The sequence below is a fragment of the Syngnathus floridae genome, chromosome 1 (assembly GCF_059516105.1).
Source record: "Syngnathus floridae isolate MCC-2025c chromosome 1, RoL_Sflo_1.0, whole genome shotgun sequence".
NCBI lineage: Eukaryota > Metazoa > Chordata > Actinopteri > Syngnathiformes > Syngnathidae > Syngnathus > Syngnathus floridae.
Genome location: NC_142413.1, coordinates 1938545 through 1955470, shown reverse-complemented (window position 1 = coordinate 1955470; position 16926 = coordinate 1938545). Strand labels below are relative to the sequence as shown.

At 50.6% G+C, this 16926-nt stretch overlaps 1 protein-coding gene across 2 annotated transcripts; it reads left to right on the top strand.

Moving 5' to 3' along the window:
- The first annotated feature begins 1283 nt into the window (after positions 1 to 1283).
- arap3 (ArfGAP with RhoGAP domain, ankyrin repeat and PH domain 3) lies at positions 1284 to 13433 on the top strand. 2 transcript variants are annotated; one of them, XM_088387020.1, is made up of 36 exons: positions 1284 to 1466; positions 4496 to 4633; positions 4720 to 5490; positions 5558 to 5598; positions 5748 to 5833; positions 5907 to 5968; positions 6040 to 6165; positions 6321 to 6422; positions 6506 to 6575; positions 6641 to 6761; positions 6836 to 7020; positions 7194 to 7300; positions 7376 to 7575; positions 7654 to 7739; positions 7822 to 8004; positions 9087 to 9228; positions 9329 to 9433; positions 9515 to 9677; positions 9742 to 9844; positions 9926 to 10124; positions 10191 to 10254; positions 10327 to 10490; positions 10551 to 10763; positions 10837 to 10942; positions 11012 to 11159; positions 11229 to 11297; positions 11374 to 11448; positions 11515 to 11632; positions 11727 to 11855; positions 11928 to 12064; positions 12135 to 12217; positions 12295 to 12330; positions 12415 to 12478; positions 12544 to 12681; positions 12755 to 12793; positions 12873 to 13433. In XM_088387020.1, exons 2-36 carry the CDS (start codon positions 4551 to 4553, stop codon positions 13218 to 13220), a joined length of 4866 nt encoding a protein of 1621 aa, XP_088243146.1. In that variant the 5' UTR covers positions 1284 to 1466; positions 4496 to 4550; the 3' UTR covers positions 13221 to 13433. The 2 variants fall into 2 exon arrangements, with proteins under 2 accessions (XP_088243146.1, XP_088243139.1); XM_088387013.1 differs by lacking the exon at positions 6321 to 6422.
- The last annotated feature ends 3493 nt before the right edge of the window (positions 13434 to 16926 follow it).

The following is a 16926-nucleotide window of genomic DNA, read 5'->3' as shown; positions in this document are numbered from 1 at the left end:
TGCCTTGCTAATGTGTTAGCTCCATGATTGATGACGTCATGCTAGCATGCTGACCTGTTGCTTTCATTTCATTTGGGACACATAACGGTGAAGACATTTCGGCAATAAAAGTGTGAAAATTATTTCTTAAATGTGCTTCTGTTCTAAGAAACAACAACGGTATTTGGCATGATAATAACTGCCAACATTTGGATTGTTTGATTAATATCTTGAAGGAAATTCAGTGGCCTAGATCTCTACTGTTATTGATTTACCGTATAGTTCGAAGTGATGCTAATGTGATGCAAATGTCAAGGTGAGGTGATGTTACCGTAGGCTTCAGGTAAAGTTAACATGATGCTAACTTTAGATAATACGGTACTGACAAGTTGCCAACATGATACTAAAGCAATTCTCACATGAAACTACGGTCATGCTAACATGTTGCTGAGGTGGTGCTAACACCACGCTGAGGTGTCAGTGCGAAGGCATCCGGTCAAGTGGACTTCCTCACTTTGTTTTGATGTCCGCCTCCATATTGTCTCAGATGCTTCCTTTTTCCTGTCTGCTGGCTTCTGATTGTCTTTGGCGGCAAGGACAAGGAAAGGAAAGGAGAGCAGAGGAAACTCCACCAGCGCCCGGGCACCCGCCGAGGCGCTTGCTTCCTGTCCGCATAGCAGCAGCGGTAGCGCAGCAAAACTTGAAACCTTACTCCTTCCCTCATCACCTCGGACATGAACGCATCACGACATTTCTTTTCTTTTTCTGTCATTTACAGTATGCTAATGAACGCATGTAACCTGACACAGGTTCATTTATATTGTTGTAAAATGACAACGAGCTACTCATTGCATGATACGGTCTTGAACATTTTGAATCAAATTGCTATCCAACTGAGTTATTCAACTTTAAAATAAATCCTACTTAAATGGAGTGTTTTTATTGGAGAGACGCACCCCCCAATTATACATCACGATTAAAACCAAATCAGTATAATATAATAAATAAAATAAAAGTATACAATATTATAATTATCTATTTAATGTTCATATTTAAACTCCAAACACATATTTAATACAATGAGTAGCATGTGATGATAATGATTAAATCATAATTCTTTCGAAGAAAAAAAAGCAAATATTTGAATTGCGAATCTGCTTTGCGTATTTTAATATCTTGCGTGTTTATTAATAACATTAAATATTGATTTTAACATTGAATGTCGCGTCAGTCTACAACAGGAAATCGGGACTTTTGGAACTTTTGTTTTGAAATAGAGCAACCCGGAAGTTGTATACGTTGTTCTTGCTGTGCCTTGACATTGTGAACGTCGGGCGTGTTGAACGTCTGCAATCCAACAGAACTCGCGCAACTCCCACAAGTCTCAGCACCTGAGTGGATGTGGGTTTGGTTACAGTCCCGGACTGCGTGCGGATCTTGTCAGCCGAACCGAACCGGGGAGGAAAAGGAACCGGAGCACGAGTCAAGTGAGTGACCGCAACGGGTCAAGTTGTTTCGGTCGCGGTTCGGTTCTGTCAGGATTGGACCCAACCGGAAACACACGCACGGACCGTTTGTTCTTGTCCTGCTTGACTGGTCTGGCAGGTCTGCGTACTGGTTTTGCCAGTCTATCTGGTTCTACTGGTTTTAGTAGTTCTACCGCTCTGACCGCTTCTGCTTGTTTTGCCGGTTCCTCTGGTCGGACTGGTTCTAGCTGTTTTGCTTTTTCACTGGTGAGTTTCACATGAGCATTTATTGGTTCTTCTGGTTTTTAGTTGTGGCTTTGGTCCAGTTTTCCAGTTGGTCAAATGTCATGCAATTTTGGCTCAATTGCAAATCCAAACTCTGACGAGCAACGTCTCCTCCTAAATTTTACCCCCAAAGTTGCTGTGACGCAGAAAGCAGTTCTCGTGCACCTGACCTGGTTTTCACGTCTGTCATGATGGTTCTGGTCTGGTGTAACTGCGTCTAATTTCTACTGATGGACTTCTTGATGTTGTTTTGTTTTGTTTTGGACATCATGGAGGTTGGACACCGTGGGATAGTAGGAAACGCAATTTCGATCTCTTTGTATGTCTTGACATGTGAAGAAATTGGCAATAAGGCAGACTTTGACACACCTCTCAACAGCAAAAAAGGCTATAAAATGACTTTTCATGGTTAATAGTTGATATTAAAATACAAATTTCAGTCCTAAAAGGCACAAAATGTATTTTCAACTAGCTTCACTGATGTTGGATTGAAGTCATGTTGTTGTATCGAATTCAGTAATTCTTTTGCATACCACCAGAGGGAGCGCATGTGTAGCAGACTTCTAGAATAATTTTTTTTGTCAAATGTCTTTGAAAGAAGGGCGATGCCTGGTATCACTATCTGCTCCTTTCTCGTTTGTAGAAATGTGTGTGCGTGTGCTAGTAAAGGAAAAGGAGGTGTTTGTTTCCTTTCTGACCTTGGGGGGAGGGTGCGCCATCGTCCTGCCTAGCATATACGCACATACAAAGAGGATGTTGTAAGGCGGCATGTTCCTGTTGAGAACTTCCTGTTGTGATGTCACGGCCATTCGCTTGGCCCTTCCTTTCCTCTGGCCGCTTCCTTAGCGCTCGCTGCGTGTGCACGAGCGTCGCGGCCTGACATCTGTTGCGTAGCACCACAGCGTGACATCACAGCGTGATGACATGACGTGACATCATCTGCATGTAATTTTGTAGCATGAGTCAGCACATCATCGTGGCTTGGAGTTGGTCAAGTTTGACTAAGTAAACCAGATTAAAACGCTGCACTGTACTGTCCATCATGGGACTTCGTCAGTAGCACTCATGTGACTGACTACCCGTGCTGCTCTGGTGGCTTCTTCAGGCAAACGTGACATGCAATTACCATGGCAAGTTCAAACGCTCGCTATAAAGCTGAAGGGGCCGGCCACGCCCCTCTGAGTACCTTCAAATTCGGGGGTGGATGCAATTTGTCCAGCGTCTTCCTCAAGTTCTCACGGGGCAAACAACGGGATGTGCAGCTTCCAAGTCCACTTGACCAATCACATAACACACACACGCACACACAGGACTGTTTAGGAAACAGACACCCACCCACACACACACAATTTATTCTTTTGCACAGCACACGTGCAAACACACACACACACACACACACACACACACACACACACTCGTGCATGTAGGAAGTTTGGGTGTGTTTGCGTCCTGCTAAGTCACATGACCTGTTCTGCACCGATTGGCGGTGTCGTTTGTCCGGCGTCGCTACGGTAACGTGTTGAGCCGGCGGCGAAACGTGAGCGTTCGGACCGAACGAGGCCGAGCCGTTCTCGTTGGCGCCGCTTGGTTGATGTGAGCGGGCGGGCGGGCAGAGCACAGCAGAACAGACCGGAATGGAACAGAAAGGAACACAACTCCCTTTGTTTAGAAACGCGCCCCCTCGTCGTCCTCGGGAGGGCCGAGGTCAGCCCGACACACATGCTGAACAACAACGCTTCGCTTGTGTGCGTGTAGGCGCGTGCGCGTGCGTGCGTGCGTGTAACAATAGTCGTCTTGTGCTCGCCTGCATGAAGTCATCATCCGTTGCAATCAATGCAGCCCAATCATCTGCTTCAACTGTGATGAATGAAACATCAATTAGGCCTTGAAAGAGCAAGTTGGCCTCTTATTTCCATGACTTGCTACTATGCTAACATGTTAGCAACATGTTGTGGTCACTTCCTGCAGAGTGAGGAACACATTTATGATCCTGTTGGGCCACTCCCAGTTATTGATTTCTTCCTGAGATGCTTGCGTGTTAGCTACATGCTTTGGTGGTCGTTTGCTGCTATGCAAGTCGCTTGGGCCGCTCAGGGCCTCCAGTCCCAATGGAGAACACGTTCTGTCAAAGTAACTGGTTGTTGCTCATTTTGTCCGCTAGATGGCGCACTGACATCCACTTTTATGATATAATCAAAGTGGCTGTCGCTGAGGACTTGGCCAACTTGTGAAGTTTCACGAGCAAAAGAAGCCTGCTAAAATGCTCTTGTGGCATCTTCACACCACGAAGATTACGCTTGCTTGAAAATGTCGAAATATGTGAAGAGAATGAGTTTACATGGCAGACTGAGACATCTGCGCTCTGCCCTCTTTTTTGAAAAGTTCCCACTACCATTGGTATGCTGCGATGAGTCACTCGAGGTTGTCAATCTTTCCAAACGGATGTGGATGTTTGTTACTTGAAAAAAATTTGTCCAAAATAGGCTGTTCTATAAAAGCACAGACAAAAAATCATTATACTGCTTCTTGCCATGCTGACACGTCGGAGACCTGTCATTTGAACATGCTAACCTGTTTATGAAATATTTGGAACGCTTCACTTAACATATTGGCAATATAGTTTCGTCACTTCTTGCTATGCTAACATGCTAGCATTAGTTAACTTCCTGCTACACTAACATAGTAGCAGCATTTTTTTTTGGGGGGGCGGGGGCATTTCCTGACATTAATATATGTCATGAATGAATGAATTTATTTTGTTGAAGGTCAGTTACCGATGGGCCGCTGTGACCGGTGATGGCCCCGTGATGGCGTCAGGAGATGGCGCTGGCGATGGTGGTCATGGCGACGCTAGATGCTAACACGGCGGTGGAAACGCTTCTGGCCGCCATCCATTTGGAGAGGTCAGAAGTCACTCGATGCACAAAGCAACCCAGGGGCCGTTTTACAATCATTTGCCCACTTCTTGCGTCCATGTCGTTCCTCACAGGTACCACGCCTCCTTCCAGAGAGCCGGGCTCCTATTGGCCGCCGATGTGGCCCACTTGGATCACGACGCGCTGGTCAGCCTGGGAATCACGGCCACCGGACATCGCAAACGGATCCTGAGACTTCTATCGCAAGTCCAGAGGCGGTTAGCTCAGGGAGCCAATCAGAGAGCGGCGCCTGAGCGACACCATTCCACGACGGCCCTGCCGTCGTCTTCTCCGCCCCCATCGTCTCACACGACCTACGGCTTGGAAGCGTTGAGGAACAATTCAGCTCCGGACCTGTCCGCCATGCTGAAGCCGGTGCCCAAACCCAGAACGGTTTTTAACCGGAGGCGCACTGCGCCGGTTCACTTTCACCCTCCTGCGCCTGACGTCGTGCTGTCGCCGCACAGGAGACTCTCCCAAGAGTCCGTCTGCTTTCCGCTTTTAGACGGCATCAACTCACCTTTGTCCGAGTCGACGCCCGTCGGCAGATCGGACGTTTACCTGCCGCCCGTTCCCCCGAGGGTCGTCCGTCCGGTTCCGCTCACCACATCCCCGTTGCCCTCTACTCCCACCCAAGCGCACGACAACCAACCGCGTCCCGCTTCCTCTTCACCTACGTCTCTTGGTTGCCATGACGATGGCAGGACGTCCTTATCCTCGCGGTGGTCCGGCTCGAGCAGGATGGAGATGATCTCCAATGACATCTACTGGGGCACCTTGGGGTCCGCCCCTCCGACGCCGCCTCGACATGCAGCTGACAAGAACCGTAGGGACCAGAGAAACAGGTTTGGACAACGAATCAATTCGTCCATCAGTCAATCAATGATCAATTCATTTGAATCCTGTTGGCAGTGGCGGCACTTCAAGCAACAACTCGTCAGAATCAGTCAGAGGTGAGTGTGCAAGGTGACATCATCGTGACATCATCACTTTATTCTATCACGTGTGATGTAATCACGCGATGCCAACATGTGCAATGATGTCATGTGTGATGTCATAAGCCATTAAGACATGATTGTGTTTCCACTGGTTGCGTTGACAGACGACCCCGTTGACCTCGACGACGTCATCAGTCCCTACTGTGAAACTCTTTTCCAAAGAGGCGGAGTCAACACGTTTGGCAGCGAAGTGAGTCCGTCGCGCCGCCGTTTTGATGTCGGCACCCACGCGCGATTTCCGTTTCGTTTGTTTTCCGACTCAGATCGACATCAGACGAGACGGAGAAAGCAGGAGGCGGGAGGGGGAATTCGCCGAGCAACATGGGTAAAGCGGGTGTCACCTGACATTCGGGGTGTCAGCCGAGTGCCGCGAGACCATAATCGTCCCCTTTGCAGGTGCGCGCTGTCGCCAGACGGCGACGAGGACCAGACCATCTCGCCGTACGCCAGCTACACCTCCCTCAGCGACAGGGCCGCCACGCCCATCATCAGTGGATGGCTGGACAAACTGTCGCCGCAGGGGTGCGTTTGGTTTATGTCGCTGGGAACGGCAAGTAGAAGAAACTTTTTTGATTGAAGCGGCGGGCGGGTCCAGCTGGGGCGATGACGACGTAGTCGCTTTTGCACACGTTAAACGTGTGTGTGTGTGTGTCTGTGTGTGTGTGTGTGTGTGTCAGGCTTGAGAGTTCAGCACACACTCTCGTTGTGCGTGTCGTCATTTTGGTCCTGTCCTGTGTGTCGTCGTCGTCTTCGTCCTTCTCTTCTTCCTTCTTGACTGGGTGTGTGTGTCTTTCTCTTTTTTTCCACCTTCCGCAACTTTGTTGCGCTCGCCTGACGATGCAGAACTTGTGCTTCATTCCAGGAACTACGTTTTCCAGAAGCGCTTCGTCAAGTTTGACGGCAAAAATCTCATGTATTTTGGAAACGAGAAGGTGAGGTTGGAGTCCATCCTTGACTTTGACGCCGTTGTCATCATCATCGTCGTCATCTGTGGCAGGATGCGTACCCCAAAGGAGTTGTCCCATTGGCTGCCATCCAGATGGCCCGCCCCTCCAAAGACAACAAATTTGAAATTGTGACAAGTCAGCGGATTTTTGTTTTTAAGGCCGATAGCGAAGGTACGCACGTGCATGGGGAAAGCGATTGATTGTTGACTTTGGACCAACTGTGCGTGTTGATGCGCCCGCGTCAGTGCTGAGGCGGCGTTGGGTGTCCACGCTGCAGGACCACGTCCGAGACCAGCTGGTATTCGGGCGGCGCTGGTTGGGTCCCGGTCCCCACTGTCAGAAACACGGCTTCCTGGAGCTGAAAGGAACCAAGTCGAAAGTTTACGTCGCCCTCAACACGGAGCAGATTTGGCTCCACAAAAGCCAGCAGGTGATGTTAGCACAACAGGCTAACACCTTAGCACCACAGACGCTACTCGTTAGCATCTGGGCCGTGCAGAACTTCGATGTTTTTCCGCACGCAATGCCGACACGTTTCCACACGCAACTTGCCGTGTCTTCCAGCCGTGTGTGTGTGTGATATCTGTTTTTGGACGGTTTCAGTGTTTTCGCACCGGGATCGGCATCACGGTGATCGAGGCCCGCGGCGCCACCATCCGAGATGGGAAAAACAAGAGTTTCGACCTCATCACTCCCTACAGAACTTTCAGGTACCACCTTGGGTCTTTGTCACCTTCGCTGGTCCGTTGCCACGGCGACCTGTCATCAACTCTCTGCCTCTCCAGCTTCACGGCCGACTCGGACCGGGAGAAGCGGGACTGGATGGAGGCGCTGCAGGAGGCCATCGCCGAGACCCTGTCGGATTACGAGGTGGCGGAGAAGATCTGGTCCAACCGCTCCAACCGCACGTGTGCCGATTGCCAGGCCGTCAACCCCGACTGGGCTTCCATCAACTTGTGTGTGGTCATCTGCAAGAATTGTGCCGGTACGCCCGCGTTAGCTACATGCTAGCATGTTCGTATGGTGGACTTTCATAATGATGTCATTCAATTCTCAAGTGCAGGTCAGCACAGAGGTTTGGGCACCATGGTTTCCAAAGTCCAGAGTCTGAAACTGGACACCAGCGTGTGGAGCAACCAAATTGTGCAAGTAAGTCTTGAATCGGCTCAAGACCTGAAACGACTGGAATCGCTTCGACTCGTCTTTTATGTACTCGTTGTTCGCGTGGCAGCTCTTCATCATGCTGGGTAACGATCGCGCCAACGAGTTCTGGGCCGCCCACTTGTCCCAGTCCGACGAGCTGGACTGCGACGCGTCGCCGAGTCAGCGGCGAGATTTCATCGGTCAGAAGTACCGGGAAGGACGCTTCCGACTGGACCATCCCGCTTTCAGCAGCCAGGAACAGCTGCTCAAGGTGCGCATTTGGAAACCACAGGAATATTTGAGCTGGCGTTCTTTTGACAGTACACCTAAATCTCGATTTCAGGCGGACTTTGGGGTCCAGTATTTGGGAATCGCGTTACCCCCAAAAGTGCGTTGTTTGGAAAGTCTTTTTAGTAAGGCATGTTTTGAAGGCAGCTGAAGGGTTCCTTTGGTGTTTTTTAATTTCGATCAGGCGTGTTGTTGGGCAGCCGAAGGCGGCCATCAGTCACCGTGAATGCTCGTCGTCCGTTTGCCATCAGTCACCGTGAATACATGGAAGTCTGTTGACGTTTTAGTCAAAGAGAAGCAATACGCACAAGATGATATCAGGCGGACGGAGTAAGTCATTTTGATGCCATTGGTGTGGAAGAGAGGGAAAAAAAAAAGGGTGGATGAGACGCGTCTGCGAACTTCCCCCTTCCCGAATCAAAAAAAACATCGTAGCTACCTGTAATATAAAGTAGTCATAAAGATCTGTCAAACACCTTTAAATTGGTCAGGGAAATTCATCAAATTACTAGCGCTGGTTTGCAGTGAGATTCTTTCCTTGCTTAACACAGCGTACTTTCTTTTTTGCTTTGCTTTTTATATCTTGTGACACTTATTGCTTTCATTTGTAGTTTTCTCTGATCCTGTTAAGTCATGTCATCTGGATGTCTTTTAAATACATACACACTGCGGTACGAATGCAGATCCACCTACCTACCCACCTACCCACCTACCCACCTACCTACCTACCCACCTACCCACCTACCCACCTACCCACCTACCCACCTACCTACCTACCTACCTACCTACCTACCTACCTACCTACCTACCTACCTACCTACCTACCTACCTACCTACCTACCTACCTACCTCCAGCCGTTCATCTTTGTATGGTCCTTATATCATCCATTTAATTTAAAACTATATTTATGACCCCCCCCAAAAAAGGGGGTCCATGACTAAACCGCGTTAGACAGAAAAGTGAAATGGAATCATGTCAAATGGAGATGGCGTATGTGGGTGATGATAGCAAGTTCTTGGCAACGCTACATGTTCCTTACCGCACTTTTTTGCGTCTCCCTTCAGGTTTTGTGTTCGGCGGTCTCTGAGCACACACTCCTCAAAACTGTCACTCATATCTTCTCTGAGGCCAGATCCATTTACCTGACAGCCACAGCACACGGACAGCAACCAACGAGAGACCTACTTGATCACTACCCCGCATCGGGTCAGAACCACTGCCCAGACTTGTCCTACTACTAATACGACTGCAATGCAGTGTTGTAGAACATGGATGGCCAATAGAACTTCCTGTGGTCTGGTCCCAGATCCAGGCGTCTACGACGAGATCATGAAGACCATCCTTCATTCGGGCTACCTTTTCAAATCCAATTGCACCAGCAGAGGGACGCTGTCTCGCCGTTCTCGAGAAGGTTGGCCTTGTCATCCTGACAGAACCATGTTCCTCCGCAGCTCATTGTTCCCTTCACATCCCGTCCTCTGGACTGCCGCAGACTTTCAGAAGTTCTGGTGCTCGGTGGATCAGTCACTGTTCCTGTACCAGACGTCGCGATCGGCAGAGCCGTGCGTGGAGTTCAACCTGAAGGACGTCGTGTGTTTGGGAGTGGGCCGACCCGACTCGTCCAACAGCAACAACAACAACGGCTTTGTGGACAGGTTAGGTCGGCACCGCGTGGCACAGAACTTAACCCGCAATCATCGGACCGCTTTTCCCGCTCAGGTTCCGGTACACCTTTGAGTTATATTTGACCTCGGACAAAGTCCATCAGTTTGGTGTGGAGACGGCCGAGGTTCTGCACACCTGGACCAGTGCCATCGGGAAGGTTTGATGTTGATGATTGTCGCCTCGGCCAAAGACGGAACGGGCCCGAAGATAGAACCGCCGTGTCGTGTTTGCTCTCCAGGCCGCGACGCCGCTCAGCTGTCACTGCCTGCTGACTCGGGAGTTTGAACGCATCGGACGCTTGCAGTACCGAGCCATGTTGGACCCTCAGCAGTGGAAGGAGGCGTACTTTGTCCTGCAGAAGTCCAACCTCTTCATCTGTCCGCAAAACGACGGCGCCGCAGAAGACATCATCAACCTCAAGCGTCTCCAGGAGCTGAGTTCGGTGTCTATGAGAACAAAGTCTTCTCGAGACCACGTCCAGATTCCGATTCTTTCTTTTGAAGGTGTCGCTTCGGAAGGCCAGAGCCACGAGAAGAAAGAAATTCTGGTTTTGGTGGAGAAGGGCAGGTGAGCGGACCTTGGCATCGGCTGCTTCTCTTTCAGCTGCTCCCGGGAGGTCTGATGTTGCCGTTGTGTCAGGACGTTCCACTTGCGGGGCGTGGGCCGCACCGACTTCAGCTTGTGGTATTCGGACATCCAGCGGGCCGGCGGCGGGAAAGGAAACGCTCTGCGAGAGCAGCAGCTGAGCAGGAACGACATCCCCATAATTGTGGACAGCTGCATCGCCTTCATCACGCAGTACGGTCAGTATGCCGGCGCCTGGGGGGGCTTGGTGTCTCCAACCACGGCGTGGACGTCCGCAGGTCTGAGCCACGAAGGGATCTACCGCAAGAACGGAGCCAAGTCCAGGATCAAACTGCTCATGGAGCAGTTCCGGAAAGATGCTCGCAACGTGAAACTGCGCATCGGAGACCACTTTATCGAGGACGTGACCGACGTCCTCAAGCGCTTCTTCAGGGAGATCGACGACCCCGTCTTCATGGCCGACCTCCACCCGCTGTGGCAGGAAGCCGCCAGTGAGTCGACTTCCTGCCTAGCGTGGAGGAGCCGCCAGCATCTGCAAACTCTTGTCTCCTGTTTGCCCCTCAGAGACCCAGTTGAAGGTTTCCAGGTTAGACCGCTACAAGGAGATCATCCGGACCCTTCCGCGGGTCAACCGGATGACGCTGGCTGCCCTCGTGAGCCACCTCTATAGGTGAGTCCCGATTGGCCCAGCGTGGCGTGTCATCTGCGTCACGAAATCACGATCGGTTGCTCCCGCCAGGGTCCAGAAATGTGCCGACCTGAACCAGATGTGCACCAAGAACCTGTCGCTGCTCTTTGCTCCCAGCCTCTTCCAAACGGACGGCAAAGGAGAGCATGAAGTGAAGATCATGGAAGATCTCATTGACAACTACTTGTATGTTTTTGACGTGAGTAGGCCCTTCTCCAATGTCCGCTTTCAGAGTGCGCAGCCGATTGGACTTGTTGCTTCTCGTCAGATTGATGAAGAGCACCAGAATCAGATGGAGTTGGAGATCAGTCTCATCACTTCCTGGAAGGACACTCAAGTAACTCAATGGCGTCTCGGGGTGGGCGGAGTCAGTCTTAAAGCGGGATGAGTCAATGTGCTGCTTGCGTGTTCAGTTGTCGCAGGCGGGAGATCTGATCATCGAGGTCTACCTGGAGACGAAGATGCCCGACAGCTGCATCACCCTTAAAGTAAGGCGTACATGTACATCCTGTTGCCATGGTAACAGCCGTCCTTTAACGCCGCTGTCCCTTCAGGTGTCGCCCAGCATGTGTGCAGAGGAGCTGACCAATCAGGTTCTCTATATGAGGAACGTCCCACCTGGTGACAAAGATGTCTGGATGACATTTGAGGTTATCGAGGATGGAGAGCTGGGTGCGTCCTCATGCGCACACGAAAAAGAAAACAAAAAAACCACGTGCATGCTTATGTCTGAGGTGTCTTTTTTTTTTTTTTTTTGCTTCCTTAGAGCGTCCGTTGCATCCCAAAGAGAAAGTTCTGGAGCAGGCGCTGCAGTGGTGCAAGATGGACAACCCCAGCTCCGCATATTTTGTGGTGAAGAGGGTCCCGAAACGGGACGGCATCGACATCCTCACCTGTAGGTGGTGCACACATCAACACACGCATGCATGAAAGCAGCATGGCTCTGACCTACTTACGTGACCTTTAGCCTACAAGAGCGACCTGATGAAGGTCGGCGTGCTGAGGTGTCGCGAGGAGACCCCCAAATTGCTTCAGGGAAACAAATTCCAGGAGAGAAGCTTCCAGATCAAGAACAACAAACTACTGTTGCTCAAAGACAAGAAGGTACCGAATAACCGACTGAGGGACGTTTGAGTGAGGCCCAACGTGTTGTCGCCTGACTTTTGGACTTCAGAGCCTCAAAGCGGAGAAGGAGTGGCCGCTGAAGACCATGAAGGTCTACATGGGGGTCCGCAGGAAACTCAAAGCGCCAACAAGGTGACTGGCGACGCATGGATCAATTTGTTTTTTCTTTTTTCATGCTAAGTTAGGCTAACATTTGATTGCGCTCATAGATGGGGCTTCACCGTGATGTCACACAAAAATCAACTGTAAGTTGCACGTTTAGCGCCCGGCGCGGGCCTATTTGCGCCGGCGGATGAACATATGGACGCATGTGTGTGTGCTGCGCTCAGGTTCCTTTGTTGCCAGAGTGAGGCCGACTTGTGGGACTGGGTGGGCAGCTTCCTCAAAGCTCAGGTGAGTTTTTCCCGCTTCTATCGCCGCCGCCCCGTGGTCACCTCCCGCCTCTGTGCCTTGGGCAGAACGACGAGCCGGGCCCTCCCGTCTTGCGCCGCCACTCTTCGTCCGACATCGCCAAGCAGAAGTTCGGCACGATGCCGCTGGTGCCCATTCGAGGGGATGACAGCAACCATGGCATGCTCTCGGCCAATCAGACACTAGTAAGCAGCTTCCAACTTTGAAATCCCTTCACTCGGCTTTGAGCTGAATGCAAATATTTTTTGCTGTCCGCAGAGGAAACTTCACGACCGCAGGACGCTCTCCATGTACTTTGTGAGTCTCTCTCCAACTTCTGACTCGAGTGTCGAGAGCGGCCCGAGCGCTCTTGACTCTAGCACGCTTGCGTCCGCAGCCCATGAAGGTCCAGCAGGACAGCGCCGAGGAGCGTTCTGATTCGCCGGAGCCGCTCTACGAGGAGGTGGGCGACTTTGGGCTGCAGGTGCTCAAATCCCTGGAAAACAGCTTCCTGTCCAGCGGCGACGGCCACAAGCAGGAGATCCGGGACACGCCGGAGGTCCGGCCGCTTCCAGCCCCTCACGGAGTCGCTGATGCGCAACCGGCGCCTTGCCCGCAGGCCGGCTGCACGCCGTCTCAAGAGCTCCTGCTGCAGGAAATGACGTCGGCGTTCGCGAGGAAGGCCGACCAAAATGAAGGGGAGGAGCAACGAGAGGAGGAGCAGGAGGAGCTCAGAGTCATTTGACTGACACCAGAAAAATATCAACGGCTGTGATGGCAGAAGGTGGCCTGCAGAGGGCATTGCTGCACGCTTAATGTACATGACCTGTGGAATGTGAGGCACACACACACACACACACACTCATCATGGGGACTGTTTTGGATGAAGGCAACATTGTCTGTCAGAAGTAGACACTATTCATAAATTGCATAATAAATGTTGCGGCTGTCGAACTCATGCACAAGTCGTCCTTTGGCTTATTTCGATGAGATTCATCATGTCTACTTCATGAATATAGACAGATTCTTTTGTTCAGACAGTAAAAGATTTTAGTTGTTACCTTGCTAACAAAAGAACTAAAAACTTTGATTGTTTGAACCAAAGAATCTTCATCTTGACCTTTGGCTCTTTTGCACGGTTGTCATGGCGACGATCATTTCTATGGTGATCGAAGGTTCGAATGCTCTAAATATTTGATGATTCCAATCTGTGTTTTTTTCCCCTCTTTTGGGGGAGACAAGAAGCTTTTGCAGGCTGCAACTTTTAGAGCCAGCAGCAGGTGGCAGCACAAGCACACACCAACGCACAGGTATTGTTGCGACCAATGATTGACATGAGCTCTCCTGACTTTTCTCAGCAGGGAATTTGCAGAACTTCCTGTGTGTCTCTCCAACTTCCTGTGTTGACACTTGTCCAGGTGAATCGTGAGACTGCTCTGGCTTGGAGTTAAGGACGTGCGGGAATTGGAGTCACATCGGGTTTTACAGGTCGGACACCTGGCACTGAGTGGACGTTTGCATGTGACCTCTTTATGTGACCGCCCCCCGCCCTCCCCTCTTCACAAAAAAAGCAGACCCTTTGCAGGAAAACTGAAACCACTCAAATCTGTCTCTAAGTGACTGAATGCCCTCAGGGTGATACACAACGTGCACACAAACATTTTGTTGGATTTGTATCGGTTGAGATTCCGTTTGTCATCTACTTTTGAAAAAATTGAATATCAACCACATTTGGTTATCATCTATTACGACGATGGAGTCAGCTGATCTCAAGTCTTCGTAAGAAGCAAAACACACACACATTCGTCGTGAATTAATACTCATATTGACCTTGCTTTCTCACACGAGGTCTTTTGGTGTGTGAGTGTATATGTATTGGGGGGGGGGGCGGGGTCGTGGGGTTCCTCACATGAAATCCTTCATTGTGCTCTTCTATACAATGACCTCTGACCTCGGCTGAAGCTGTGAATTGTCCTCTTTTTCTTTTTCGTCTTCAACTTTGACTTCACTTTGCCAAATGTGTCATCTCATTCGCACACATACGCACACACATGCACACACACGCACAGCTCTTTGTAATGTGGACCTGGCTGGATGTCTGCATGCTCAAGTCTGTCACACATACACACACACACACACTTGTTACCATCGTGTGTGTGTGTGTGTGTGTGTTAACTGCCTGTGTCGTCCATCTCAGTGCAGATGTCTCTTTTTAATTTGCGTAGAAAGCAACAATCAGCCCCATCTGGCCCCGTTTTACTTCCCCGTGAAAAATCACCTCTGTGCCCCCCCCCCCCCACTAAATCTCCTCACTAAGCCGCACACACACGCTCACACACACAGAGCTGCCATGCAGAACGGTGTGGGTGTCAGAGGATTGAAAGCCAATCAAAAAGCTATAGAAGAGTGCTTTGCTTTGCCTTGCCGTGCACAGACACAATTGAGTGCCGACGGGTGGGGGCCATGCATCCCCCCCCCCCGACCAGCTCAGTGTTTGGGGGCCGCGGGGTCCCGTTAGCAAAGAAGCCCAGAAAGCCGGGACAGGACAGATGGGTTGAGGGAAGCCGGGCTTGCACACGCACTCTCATCGGTTAGCAGCGTTAGCACAACCGCAACAACTCATCACCGATTGATCACAACACTCGATTGCATTTATCGTTCATCTGCGAACGCTCCACGTCTCTCTAATTTGTTCTAGAAATCACTGCACAACATTTTAGTCGGAATTCTAAAACGTTCTTGAGAGGCATTTTGACCATTTAAAATTACAGCACCTCTCCGAACGATGAATCGATTTTCAAACGAGTTGTCGATTAATTAGACGGCGCCGCTCTACAACTGCATGAGACGCAAGAGAATATAATGGAACGTAATGGAAACGAAATACGAGAGCAGCCAAGACATTTTCTTCGCCGGATGACCGTCAACGTCAGTAGACGTCGTCCTGACGGTCATGTGACATCATTGCGACATCACCACAGCCACGTGACCGTTTGGTATTTGGCTTGCGATGAAAACCTTGCCAGAATTCCTTCAGTCGCAAGACAGCGTACTCGGTGATTGATGTTGGACTCTCAAGAGATGCTTTTTGTCTTTTGTCATTTGCTCTTTTTGTCTCGTGACAGCCCCGAGTGTCCCTCAGACGCCATTGTGATCAGGACAAAGACCTTCTCCTCTTTTCTTATCACAGCACCGGCGGATCCTCCTCTGCTGATGCGCCGCGACTCGCTCGCGTGCCCAAACCTGCCAACGCACGGCAAAGACGCAAGTGAGATGACATTTTGCATTTCTGTAAATAGAAAAACTAATAATGGCCACCAAGTCGTCAAATTGACACTCGAGCAGTGACCCCCCCACCGACGGGTCCGTGTTGGGCCGCACATTGACGCTGAAGGCCCTGGGCAGATTACATTCACATGGCAACGCATACACGCTGACATCTGATTGGACAATGTAACGCTAGAGCTCAGCCCGGAGACATCTGCAGGCCACGCAGATAAACACTTGCTCGGCATTGTTGGGGCGTGGCCTCATCGGCGGCGAACGTGTGAGGAAAGCTCAACTCGCGTGCTCATGTGTGTCAGCGTGTGTGTAGAGTCACGATGTCAACTTGCAAAATCCTGGCTGATCCCCAAAAGGAGCGCCAGGGCCAGCGAGGCGGGCGGGCCTTGGCTACCATTGAGGGAGGATTACGCACGAGACCACTCAAGTGATTGACACGCCATTCAAATGTTGGGTGTGTGTCTTTTGATGATCAGTGTCGTCACCTCTCACGCACTCAAGTGGAGTGAGGTGCATGTTTTGGGTCACCTGTAGATGAATATTTCTGTCCGTGTTGTGTGGTGATAGCAAGGTGGTGCTGACCCGATGACATCACACTTTCGGAACAAGGCTGGATGACCTTGTTAACTCCCCAGTGTGTGTGTGTGTGTGTGTGTGTGTGTGCGTGTGTGTGTGTGTGAGTGCGTGTGTGCGCGGCAGCTGAAGGTAAAACAAGGTGAGCCCGCGAGAAGGCCGGAAATATCCGCGGGTCCCCGCCCCACCCTCCATTAGAAAGGATGAAAGTGCAAGAGGTGCCAGGCATCGTCTTGTTCAGGTAACCATGGCAACCGCAAAGCCAGCCCCATGTACCCCCGTGGCCTCGTTTCAACATAATCTGCCCACACCAAAAAAAAAAGTAAAAATAAAACAAAAAGCAAAACAAAAGAAAGTCTGGGAAGGTCTCGGAAGGCGGCACCGCCGACGGCTCCGGTTACAGGTCTGGTCTTGGGCCACGCCCCTTTCTTGCAACCCTAATTACAGACAAACACATCATTTACTACATTTATTTTCTGTGTGTGCCCATTTCCACTTCTTATTTTCATATAGTTGTGGAAAAGTATGCAAAGACTTTGTAATGAGCTGGAAAAAAAGTCATCCAGTGGTGGCCAAGCGCATTTTTTTGTTGGACA